At 36.4% G+C, this 12,625-nt stretch overlaps 1 protein-coding gene across 2 annotated transcripts in view; it reads right to left on the minus strand.

Moving 5' to 3' along the window:
• Positions 1–6,866: 6,866 nt before the first annotated feature.
• LOC145989968 (uncharacterized) overlaps positions 6,867–12,625 on the minus strand; it is a 131,271-nt gene continuing 125,512 nt past the window's right edge. For both annotated transcript variants that reach the window (XM_083125522.1, XM_083125520.1), the window contains exon 7: positions 6,867–8,612. In XM_083125522.1, the coding sequence (XP_082981648.1) occupies positions 8,524–8,612 (89 nt within the window). In that variant the 3' untranslated portion in view covers positions 6,867–8,523. The remainder of the gene's footprint in view (positions 8,613–12,625) is intronic.

Here is a 12,625-nt window from a genome sequence, read left to right on the forward strand (position 1 = left end):
GTCTGTTTGATGTATGTGCATAGTGAAAAAGTACAAAAAGTCATAACTGTTAATCAGAAATTGGTAGATATTTATGGAAAGGAAACAAGTTGAATCCAGCTTCTATTTAAATAGTGGATAAGTATGTAAAATAATAATAGTTACAATGTGAGTTGTTATGACTGACTGGCAAGATATGAAACCTTACCATGCCAGCATCCCATCCAGGCCCGTACCTCGAACCATGAAATCTTTAAATATGAACATATAAAAAGCTACAAAAATAACAAATTTCTAAAAAAAAAAAACAAAAACAAACAAACAGATTTGTCCTTGCATAAATGACTGTTGTGTAGAGAGGTAGGCTCCACAAGTCTGCTGCCTGCACTGCAATATTTGGTAGCTCTAGTTTTATAATCATTGATGCAAGGCTACCAGGAGTGGCAGCGATTAAGGGGCATGGGGAGCAGTTGCCCCCACATTTTTCCACTTTTGCACCCCTGCACAATGCTAAGCCTTGTCTACCAAGACTCTGTGGAGACATACAATTGTTCTGATGCCACTTGAAACCATATGTCCAGTCTTTATTACCCTAAATGTACCTAAAAACAAAAACTGAAACTCTTCTATCTAGAGAAAGAAAATTGTCCTTATCTTACACCCTCTTTTAAAAGATCCTGGGTAGTTCTGTTCGCCTTAGCAACATATAGGCTACAAAAATAAATAAAAAAATTGAATGCAAGACAATATAAATACGGAATTTTAATTATATATATATCATTATTAATCAGGGACGGCGCCAGAAATTTTCGACAGGGTGGGCAGAAGCTCCATAGTGCTAGATTAGGGTGGGCAGTATAAATGTAAGACCATGTATGTGTACGTAAGACGTATGTCGTATCCCCTCTCTCTTACACTCCCGATTTTCCTCTTACTTCTTTTCCCTTTCCTTGTTTTCTTCTTTAGTCTTTTCTAATCCATTCTCGCATCTTGTTCCATTTCCTTTCATTTTGTCTCTGATGGACACAATTATTTCAAGGAAGTGTTCACACATGCGCAGCCATACATTCTAATCACATTCTTTCATGCATGTTAATACAGTGAAATAAATGTTGAGTTGAGTTGCTGTTTTAAGTCCACTTTATGCACAGTAAGGCTAATCGGGACTGGACCTATAGTTTAAAGTGGGATCCGAACCACTTGTGCCTCCACCGGGTATCGAACCCGGGACCCCTTGATTACAAGGCAATGACGCTACCACTGCGCCATGGGCGAGGCCCTGTGAAATAAATGTGAATTAGGTTTAAGCTTGTGTTGCAAATACAAGCCACATACTTGATTTTATGTATTCGGCGACAATGATAGAAAGTGCGATGGTAGACAACGTGAAGTTTCTCGTAATTTAAATGCATGTTCCTGAGCATAGTATTTTCATTGTATACTTTTTTGACAAAACATTTTCTTACTCCTTGGGGGTTACTTTTCTTAGCTTACAAGATTTGAACTGACAAATCTATCTGAATGTTTGTAGTAGCAGCGATTGGGTGCCAACATTTGAGGGGCAAGGACAATATACGCAGGGGTGCCCATCTCCCCCAAGGCCAATGGCGCATCCGACAAAAATCATGTCCATGTCATCCGCCCCCCCCCCCCCCCCCAATCCATATCTTTTGCGCCCTGGAACTATATCGTAATCCCTACACCGAGAGTAACGTTTTTCTTAGCTTTTTGTTCCAAATGATGCACCTGCTTTAAAATAAGCAGTATACCAACACTAAGCACTATATTTTAAGAAGTGATGTTACTCATGAATATGGAGAATATCGCTCATGTCTTGTAATGCAGCTATAGCATAAAAATTCAAATCCACCTCAGTAAAGCGCCAAACACGCATTGTTGTAACAAACACATTATTGGGAGCAAAGCAAGCAAGAACATTTTTACATCCATTTTCTTTTGCAGGATTTCAAGAATATTAATTTAACGGGGTGTCAATACTTTCTTAGGATACCGGGATATTTAGTCTTTTCCAACTTCTGTTTTGGTACGTTCGGGGTCGAAAACGTGTGGTGATACCATGTCGCTAAATACAGTCTCCAAAATTTAATGTTCAAACTCTCTCTTCACTACAGAAATCCCTTGACAATCTAAGATTTAACACTTTATCAAGAGCCTCCTATCTCCCTCTTTAAATTTCATACTCAATCCTACCACAAAAATGTCCATGCCAATTTTAGACTTACTGTTGATATTGAAGACTGGATATTGCCTCCTCCAAAAAAATTAATTCTCAGTCTCCACACCAGAATTTCTGCAACATTCTAAGACAATAGTAATATACAAGAATTGGATACCTTAATGCTCAATGGCCCTCTAACTAAAATACCTGCCATAATCTAAGACTTATAGTTGAATACTGTCCCCGCCAACGTTTAATTCGGAATTCCCCCCAGAACTCAAGTGTCAATTAAGGCCTAATATATAAGAGTTGGATATTTATCCCCCCCTCGCACCTTCAATAATGACCTTAAACGCTTTCTTTTCTTCGTCTAATGGATTAAATATGGTGAATTTAAGGTGTAAAAATTTTACCTGTATTTTGGAAAAATATATAAATATTCAATTTTACCTTATTTGAAGGGGAAAAATCCCCCAAAGAATCTCGATGGTGCAGATGGGCACCCCTGAATATACGTTTTCTTGGTAGAAAAGGCTTAGTATAAAGAGGCTATAGTGCGGGGGCAAAAAGTGGCAAAATGTGGCTGGGTAACTGCATCCCCCACTTCCCGCTCCTCCTAATCGCCGCCACTGAATGTTTGGATTAAAATGAACGTCTTATTAGGAATGATTTAAAACACACACGGAAAACAAATTCTTTGTTCCTTGTCCATGAAGTATTCCTAGGCTAATGAAAGGCTATTTTGACAAAATATCACTCGTCATAAGTAATAAACATGTAAGATTGAGAAATCTGTTCAGAGTTTAAGAGATTATTAGCTAAGTTGCTCTTCGTTTTCTGAAGAACTGTCATATTACTAATGCGGGAGAAGCAATACACGTATGGTTGGTTACATGAACATATTTTTTTAGATAACAAAATGAATTAGGACACAAGGAATTCATCGAAGCTGATCATCGTACCAGTAATACTTCATCTACTTTTCATTGGGTTGTATGGCGTGACCATTTCGAACACACTAGAATGTCAACCTCTATCCTGTGCAGCATACCCTGCAAACTTTATTCTTTCAGGGCAACGAGTCCCTGGCGCCTGGGACCACTGTCAAAGTAATAATATATGAGGGTTTGTATTTTGAGTGTAAGCGTGTGTTTGTTTTCGCCCCTTCGTTACTTTCATCTAATCACCATTGAACCTTATAACATCGTCATTATTAAAATTAGCAGAAAAATGACAATAAAACAAATCAACCAGAACTTACTCCTCCAAAAATGGAGTTTCATTAGTTTATACCTCTTAGAAAGTTGAGGTGGTAATTTCAATCGCACAGCGTTTCATTAGTGGATCAAGGCAGCTAATTCCGTGAACAATGACGTTTTCCGAAAGTCTCAAATAGTTGTCTCAGGCAATCACCCTCTTAAAATAGACGCATCTTCTGTGGTGATAAAATGCCACGTTTGGTGCGAGTTCTTTCTGTATATAATGCTGTCGCATTATAATGAAGAGGTCCTGTGTTCTATTCCCCCTTCCTCTGGTGGAAGCACAATGCACACGGGTTCGAACTACACGTTAAACTGTAGGTTTAGTCCCGATTAGCATATCTGAGCATAAAAGTGGGCTTAGAAACAAACTAACAAAATCGTCTTCTATATACTTCGTGACATAACTTTAACTTTTTTCTTTACTTCAGCTGCATCTACAGATTCTGTTGACATTTTCGGCTGATTCATGTGACAAAATTTATGTGTGGAACGATGATTTCTAAATAGGATAAACCACTCATTAGCAATTGAATAATTCTGTAGCTTTTTCCACATATAACTGATTTATTAAAATTTATTCACTTCGGTATTGTAGTGATTGTTGTGATTCCTCGTTATTAGTAGAACGAATATAAAGTTGATATTTCGTACTTACCATATTGATATTTGAAGATGATAGGTATATAAAAATTGTAGCTAATGAAAAAAGGGACACTTCTGGAATTTCAATGCAGAGCTAATTAAAATTATATTATACTCTATAGCAGGCATGTCCAACTTCAATCAAGCAGTGATCTACTTTTTATTGTCACAACAGGCAGTGAGCTACTATTAATCGTTAATCTTTGCAAAAATCTGTACCTACTCAGCCATTATACATTATAGAGGTTGAATTCAAATAACGCATATTCGTATAATTACAATAGCTAACTGCGATCGACCAACAAACACCCCGCAATCGACCGGTCAATCGCGATCGACGTGTTGGACATGCCTGCTCTATAGCATACTTAAACCCGAAGGCCCATGGCTGCAGTAACACAAGCCTTCCATCTGTCCCTATCCTGGACAAGATCAATCCAATCTTTCCCATCCTTACCGATTTATTTTAGGTCCATCTCAACGTTATCCCTCTATCCTCGTCTTAGCCTTCCTACTGGTCTCTTACCATCAGGTTTCCCAACAAGAATCCTGTAAACTATTCTTTCCTCTGCCATTCGTGTCATATGGCCTGCCCATCTAACTAAGTCTTGTTGATTATATTATCCCAATATTAATTAAAAAGTCGAAATGATTTATTGTGTTGCTGGTGGAAGTAACGCTAAGATGATGTTTAGATTTGTTTATTTGGAGCCAGGTAGTGGAGGCCCGGAGCTGCAGCCCTCAAGTTCACCCTCAATTCTGATTTAATCTAGATCATACCCTGCATAATTTTGAGCCTCCTAAGCCTAGTAGCTGCTTTTAAACATGGAAGTATTAATTTGATCACAGTTTTTGTTTCAACAATGACAAAAGTGGCTTTTTATGGGTTGAAAATATATGAACATTTCCAGCATAGATAATATTCACAAGTAAAATATACATGTTATGAACACCAGGTTACACTTAAATATTTAATCATTCATATATCCCCGAGTATATGTACTTATTGAATTTGATAGGGTGGGCAATCGGGTGGGCACAGGAATTTTTGGGTGGGCGCTTGCCCACCCGTGCCCACCCCTGTCGCCGTCCTTGTTATTAATACAAAGCAAGAATAAATTGTTGTCTTAAGACTCAATAAAACATTACAAGTATTTTATAATCTCTTTACATATATATACCGGGTGGTCCAAAAGTCCCAGAAAGATCACATATCGTGAGAAATACACATCGAATCGGAAAACGAAAAAATACATGTTTAATAAGTGAAAGAAAGCTATTCAATGATATCACACTTGATTCTGTGATATGTAAAATTGTAAATGGAAATCCGCATTTTGTATAGTAAATTGGAAAGAGGACTTCATTCCGAGTCCAACGAGCTATCAACCATCTTCCTAGCTCAATTAGGAACGGAGATATGGCGATTTTAAATTTTCGAAATGAAAAAAAAAAATAAAAAAAAAAAAAATAAATAAATAAATAAAAATTTTTTAAAAAAATTCACTTTTTTTCTTTTGAAAAACACTAATTTTTTCGTTTTCCGATTCAACGTGCATTTCTCACAATATGTGACCGTTCCAGGACTTTGGAACCACCCGGTATATACATACACACACACAAACACACACATCTGGCCCCTCCCTCGAAAAAATCCTGGGTACAGCCCTGATCCCATCCATGCTCGAAGTGGAAATTTCTTGCTGGGGAGATGCTTTGTCAAGTTTGGGGAAAGGTGGTGGAGGGATGCTTGTATGAATCAGTATGGAGAAAATGCAATGGGTGAGGGATGTCTGTGCAAATTATCCTAGTGGAGGGTGCATTATGAGAATTTTCTTAATTGGGGATATAGCATCCCCCAAAGTTTTCCCACAGAACACTGCTGCCCCCAAGAAAAGTTCTGTTTGTATCCTTGTACAGTCACGGATACTTCTGGGTTGTAGCAATCCCATTAACTTTCAATGTGATCATTACAACCCAGAAGTGTCCATGACTGTACATGCACATTCATTCCAGAGCCCTTCATACGAGGCTTGTCAGAAAAGTAAAGATACAAACGAAAAATAAGATATACACGCAACTAAAGCTACACTGAATACACTGGTACAGAGGCTATTTCTCCACATAAGTGCCACCATTGTCCAAACATTTGTTCGAACGTGGAACAAGTTTTTGTATCCCAGAATCAGACAAATCCACCACCTGCATCTGGAACCAAGTTGTGACTTCTTCCCTGACCTCATAGTCGTTGTCAAAGTGTTTTCCACCAAGATTGTTTCTGTAGGTACAGAAACAGATGGTAGTCGCTGGGTGCGAGGTCGAGGCTGTATGACGAATGTTCAAGGAAGTCCCATTGAAAATTTGCAAGCAGAACCTTGGTGACATTCGCTGAATGGGACTGGGCGTTGTCATGAATAAAGCGGATTCCACTTGACAACATGCCCCTCCGTTTGTTTGGAATTGCACGTCAAATATGTTTCAAAGTCTGGCAATAGGCTTCAACAGTAATCGTTCTTCCAGGAGGCATGAATTCCACCAGTAGGATGCTGTGGTGCACACTTCACAGCACACCTAGCGGGATTTGGTATTGCCGCTGCCATTTCCAACACATGTTCCTCGCACAAGATTCAGCGCAGCACTGATGATTCACTCTCAATCCTCGTCATATGGATCAAGGTTACTGCCAGTGTTGCCAACTTTGGTACACATTTTTACCCTAACTTGCAAATGTGTTTGTATCTTTACTTTCCTGACAAGCCTCATATATACAAATAAGAATTGCATTTATAAAAACAAACCACAAGTACATACAAAATGAATAATTTTTATTGCCTTGAAACTACAAAAAAATGAGTATGAACCAAAACCTTTGCTCTCAAATTCCCTTCTTGTTTTCTTTTTTTACAATTCCCACAAAAGGGTGGGGAAATCTGGCATTTGACTCATTTGGTCACATGTGATCACACATAACTGAACATGTCAAAGGACAATTTATGAATTACAAAATACACTAAAACAATATATGTTATTAATATAGGCTTCTGACACTTTAAGGCACTCAACAAGTTAAATATTTGCTCCAAACTTTTTGTTCTCAAAACGTCATTTTTTTTCAAGCATCTTACAATTTTTTATTACCTATATGAAATTCACAATCATGTAGATCATGTAGTTTTACTATGATACTAATATTGCAACAGGGGAAAAATATGTACAAAATATAAACACAGTATAAAATACTTTCCAACTATAACGAGAAAAATTACAAGTTTTGTAAGTTTCAAATGAATTATTGTTCGCTTCGACACTTGATAATTTATCCAAATCTGAGTTTTCATTTCTTTTTTTGCACTGCATAAAGTTGTTAAATACATACAATGCACTTTAGCACACATTATACAAGGAGCTAGTGCAAATTGTACAATTAAGATGCCTACAATTCAGCAGCTCCTAGTTTTCATTCACTAAAACAATTCTAGCACTCTGGCAAAATATATAAAAAATCATTTAATCCAATCATTTTCACAACATTCGTAAGAAAATCTCTCACTAGTACTCACCACGCACACACACACACATACACTAAAAGTATATCGATGTTGAAAACTGAGCATTGAGTATTTAATTATTAGTTTACACAAATATTGTTACTAGGAATATAATTTTACACAATTCACGACTACGTGTTGGAAAAAAAGGGTGAGCCATTGCAGTGTAAAATTTTCATAACATAAATTAAGTAGATTCTGTTTGCGAAACCCCATGTTAATGGATTGCATAGAGGTAGTCCAAAAAAAGGGCCCACAAAATATATTAGACAGCATTCTCTTTAAAAGAAACTTGGCTATAATTTCCTTCATTAAATTTAAGTACTCACATCGCTCACAAATAATTTTCCTTTCCTTTCTTTTTTTTAAAAAATGTTAATTCCACACTTTTAAAAGTGCAATTCATGCATTATTTACATTATAAAAAAATGTGTTGTGTAGATTTTTTTTATATGCTGATCCATGGCACACTATGCAGTTTGAAAAATTGTCATACAATTGAAAATTTCAGTATTTAAAAAAAAGTTTCAATTGAAATTAGTTCCAAGGAAAAAAGTGTCAAATTACCTGTCGTTTATTTTTATGTACAAGACAGCAAATTTACTGAGACTCGCGAGTACCAGAAAAATAAACACACATTTGCTGTCCTCCATCCGTAAGTAAAAACTGTATGATATGAATGCCACCATTTTTTTTATCACATAGGGAAAACAAAAGCAGACGAAATTATCTGAATACCTGGACAAAGTAGCGTACGTTTGTTCATGAAGTTGTACAATTAGTTTTGTTCAATACACAGATGTCTCTTCATGTGCTCTTCTGCCGTCATGATGAAGCTCCTCCTCATTAATTCTCTAATCCAGTAGAGGCGCAACGGGCGGAACTCCATCAGTCAAACTTATGCAATGTTTTCTTAATAGTTGTATGGGCCGTACTGAGAGCCATGGTAATATGGGCCTGGGTACGCGTAACCGTAAGCGTACTGCTGTTTTTGTGGGTAAACTGGAAGTAAAAACCACACCAGTGTTAGCGTTATTACATATGTACTCAGAATGAATCAGTATACAGACATTTGATGTCTATTGCTTAGAGATCTCAAAAATTTAAAATAAGTAAACAAACACATGTTGCCACCAAGAATGCATTTATGGTGGAGATTTTTGTAGTGACTAGCCCCTCTCGTTTCCTAGATTACAAGTGGTAAACCAACTTGTCAAATTTTCAGAACACACCACTGCTGGCACCTGTAAAGATACAAACATCCCTTCTCATAATCTAACTTCCTGCTTGAGGTCTTGACCTAAAGGAGTTGCAGTCTGATTGGCTGTTTGTTGGTGATTTGAAAAAAGAGCAGCGACATATAAAACACAATTGTAAATATTGCTTTGATGACAATTTCTAGTAAGTTTCTGATGACGTCGCTTCCACTTATTTCCTTTTCCATTCAATATTGCATTGGAATGTAAAATACATGTACTTCTTTATTACATGATGCAACACAGCATTTGTACAAGATATTGCAATTTTTACACTTCATACACACACACAGTGGTGTAGCAACATATCACGAGGCCCTGGGTGAGATTAGAATGCAAGACACCCACCAGTTTTTAAATTTGAAATCTCAATGTGAATCAATAGAAAATAATCAGGGAATCGTCAGCAATTTATCATATTTAAATAATAAATTACTGAAGGAAATGATATTTAATAATTTCACTCAACCTAAAAATGTCTTTCTTTGTTTTCTGGGAGCTGAAATATGAAGCTGTAGAAAGAAAGAACTGCTTATATAATCCATTGACTTCTTGAGTTGCAAACAACCCAAGCATTTAAATCTCTTGCACTTGCTTCGTGGCAGTTGAAGGTGCTTCATTGTTAACATTGTAAAATCGGGAGCGCAAGATCGAGAGAAAGATAAAAAGACAAGACTAATTGCTTTTTATTCAAGAAAAGAATAAATGGGTAAAAATGTCCACGCAAGTCATCGTGAATATATGCGTGTTTCACATGAGAAATATGACAATAATTTTTACTTTTTCCAGGCCCCCTTAGACATATTATAACTTTTAACTAGAATTTAAAGCGAGACAAAAACAGAATGTTTTAATTTCATTGCCTACAAAAATTAGCCTTTTCCATCTTTTCCCCTCTTGTTTTGATTACACACATTTTATGTATCAACCCCATGAGACGTGAGGCCCATTCAGGCCCTGTGCCGTCGCCCATTTTGCCCACCCTTTGCTACATCACTGTACACACATACTAGGTTGCTTACATGTATTTATTATACAAACGTGTCTTTTATTCCCCAAACATGAATAGGTAAACTATAATTTTTTGTCTTGTCTGATATCGTATTTCGATACATGCCCTACCATGCACGTAAACATAAGTCTCTCTGCTGAACCTTTGGTCAATGCCAGGGCAGCACTTTTTGAAATTTCCTCTCCTTTCAAAAAACTGCTATGATATTCCAAAAACTGAAAATTACATATCCTTAGGATTTCTTCCTTAGCATTCACACGAATCTTCGTGTGGTGTGCTGTCGATGTTGTCTAGATCAGTGGTATTCAAACTGTGAAGTGCACCTCCCTGGGGAGGCACCTATGTTTCAAAGGGAGGCGCGAGAATTCTGAAAAAAATATTTTTTTCTGAAAGTTTAAAATGTGTTAATTCTGTATTACTGCAGTTCACGTTGGTTGTCCATCAGTAATGACCAGGGCCCGGGACTTTATGTTATAACATATATTTTATTTGGCATCAGATCGGATACTGGGGCGAGATCTTTACATATCTGATGAAAATCAGTCGAAATAGACAAACTTGATAAGGCATATTTTGACATATTTCACCAATTTCGTGTTACAACACATTTCTCGTAATAAGACATATATCTGTATAATTTCGTAATTGTCTTGCATATAATCGGTTATTTTATATTTTTTTATTTTTATTTTATAATTCGTACCTTTAGCACAACGAATAGTTCATATTATCGATGGGAGGATAAGGAAATTACGAACGAAGAAATTAAAGCAGATGTCATCTTACCAACTAGTACAGAACAAAAATTCCCCATTTTTTATAGTGAGCTGCCAATTATGCTTTACTTTCCACAAAGGTGTAAATCTGACATAATAGCAAATAACATTTTGGATAATTGCAGTGAACCTCACAATATATTGTTAGTATTTTCCCGCTACATTATATGGTTAAAGGGATTCTGACTTCATTTAATCCCCCACCCCCATCGTAGTCAATCTTCCCTGGAAGATACTGACATCCCGTATAATGAGACATTCGAAAGTACTGTTGTGCATATTTTTGGCTTTACTGGGGATACTTCTGAATTTTACTGCCATATTTTTAATTTTTCATGACATATTTTTCCATTTTTATAACATAATTACATACATATTTGTAAGTTTTATAGGACATAAAGTCCAGGGCCCTAGTAATGACATTTTGCGTGATTTTGAACTGAGACAGAAACTGAACTCGAGCTTAGAAGAAGACTATGCCAATGCTGAAAACATAATTGAAACTGCTTTGTACAGAAATTGGAAAACCTTTCAGGCATTTTCCAAGCTGAATGTTCTGAATGTATCCTTCAAAAAGAAGTTGCCGCTTTGTAAGTGAAAGATTAAACATGAAAGCATTGGTGACTGATTTCGTACATTGTGCAAGTTGTTAGAAGAAACAGGACTACAATGAAGAAATCCAAACATAGCTGTGTGGCTGTTTTTAACATATATTAACCAGCTTTTCTTACTGTCTGTATTTATCCTCTTTATCTCATGGATATCATCTTGCTGAATGAAATGGCATCAGCTTATAAACATTAAAAAAAATGTCCACCACTTGTATTAATCACACACATAATACAGCGTGTTCCGTTCAAACATCCCACATTTCAATTCATCATTGCTAAAAGGTTATGAAACACAATGGAATGCGAGTGGTACTAGACGATAGAGAAACTTAAAGAAATTTATTGCATGACCTCGAAGTTCACCATTCTCTCACTATGCAGTGCCAAAATCACAAAGCACAGTGGCAACTCCACAGCAGTGTGCACAATCTGTATACTATGCAGAGACCAAATCAATCATTACAGTGCAAATAAATTACCGAAGAGAGAGGGGAAAACCATTAAGGCTAGGTGTGCGAAGTTTTTGGCAACTGAAGTGTTAATAAATAATCCAGAGGTTCTCAGATTGGACATTATTCGTGCTACAAACGGTGCACACATAGAGGTGTATTAGAGTTCAGTGTAGAGGTGTATTGGTGTATTCGTGTTTCATGCAATAAAATTCTTTGAGTTTCTCTTTCGTTTAGTAACACTCGTATTCCATTATGTTTCATAACCTTTTAGCAATGATGAATTGTAATGTGGGGGGGTTTAAATGCAACACCCTGTATTTTCATTACTTGTACATGTACCAACAGTAAATAAACATATGAAGAGATATTGTGTTGATCTTTCATGGTCACATCATATGTATGTACGCGTATTTAGTATTATTCAAGGGAGGCACGTGCAGATTTTGGCAGTGGAGGGGAGACACGACAGCTAAAGTTTGAAAACCCTGGTCTAGATATTCACAATACTTTTGTGGCTATGTTAGCCTATTAAACTATTGCAAATATCCACACAACAGTGACAGCAAACCACACAAACATTCATGTGAATGTTACAGAAAGAATTCTTAAGGATAAGTCATTTTTCAGATTTTGAAATATTTTGGGGTTTTAGGTAATTTTTCAGTAGTTTTTTTGCAATTTTTGTTGCATTTTTCTTCCTTTCTGAAGTTTTTTATTCTTTTCCCCTGTTGTTTCGTGAATTTTGAATACACTTGCTGGCATAGCTTACATATTTAAATTTCCTGACAAGGTATTTTTAGCAAGTTTGCCATTAATCAAAATTACGGTCAATGGAAAAGCACAATATTACTTTTAACTGAGATGTTAGGCAACAGATTAAATAATTAATTGTGGTAAATTTATTTTTC

This window comes from Lepisma saccharinum, chromosome 7 (genome assembly GCF_977018435.1).
Source record: "Lepisma saccharinum chromosome 7, izLepSacc3.1, whole genome shotgun sequence".
Classification (NCBI taxonomy): domain Eukaryota; kingdom Metazoa; phylum Arthropoda; class Insecta; order Zygentoma; family Lepismatidae; genus Lepisma; species Lepisma saccharinum.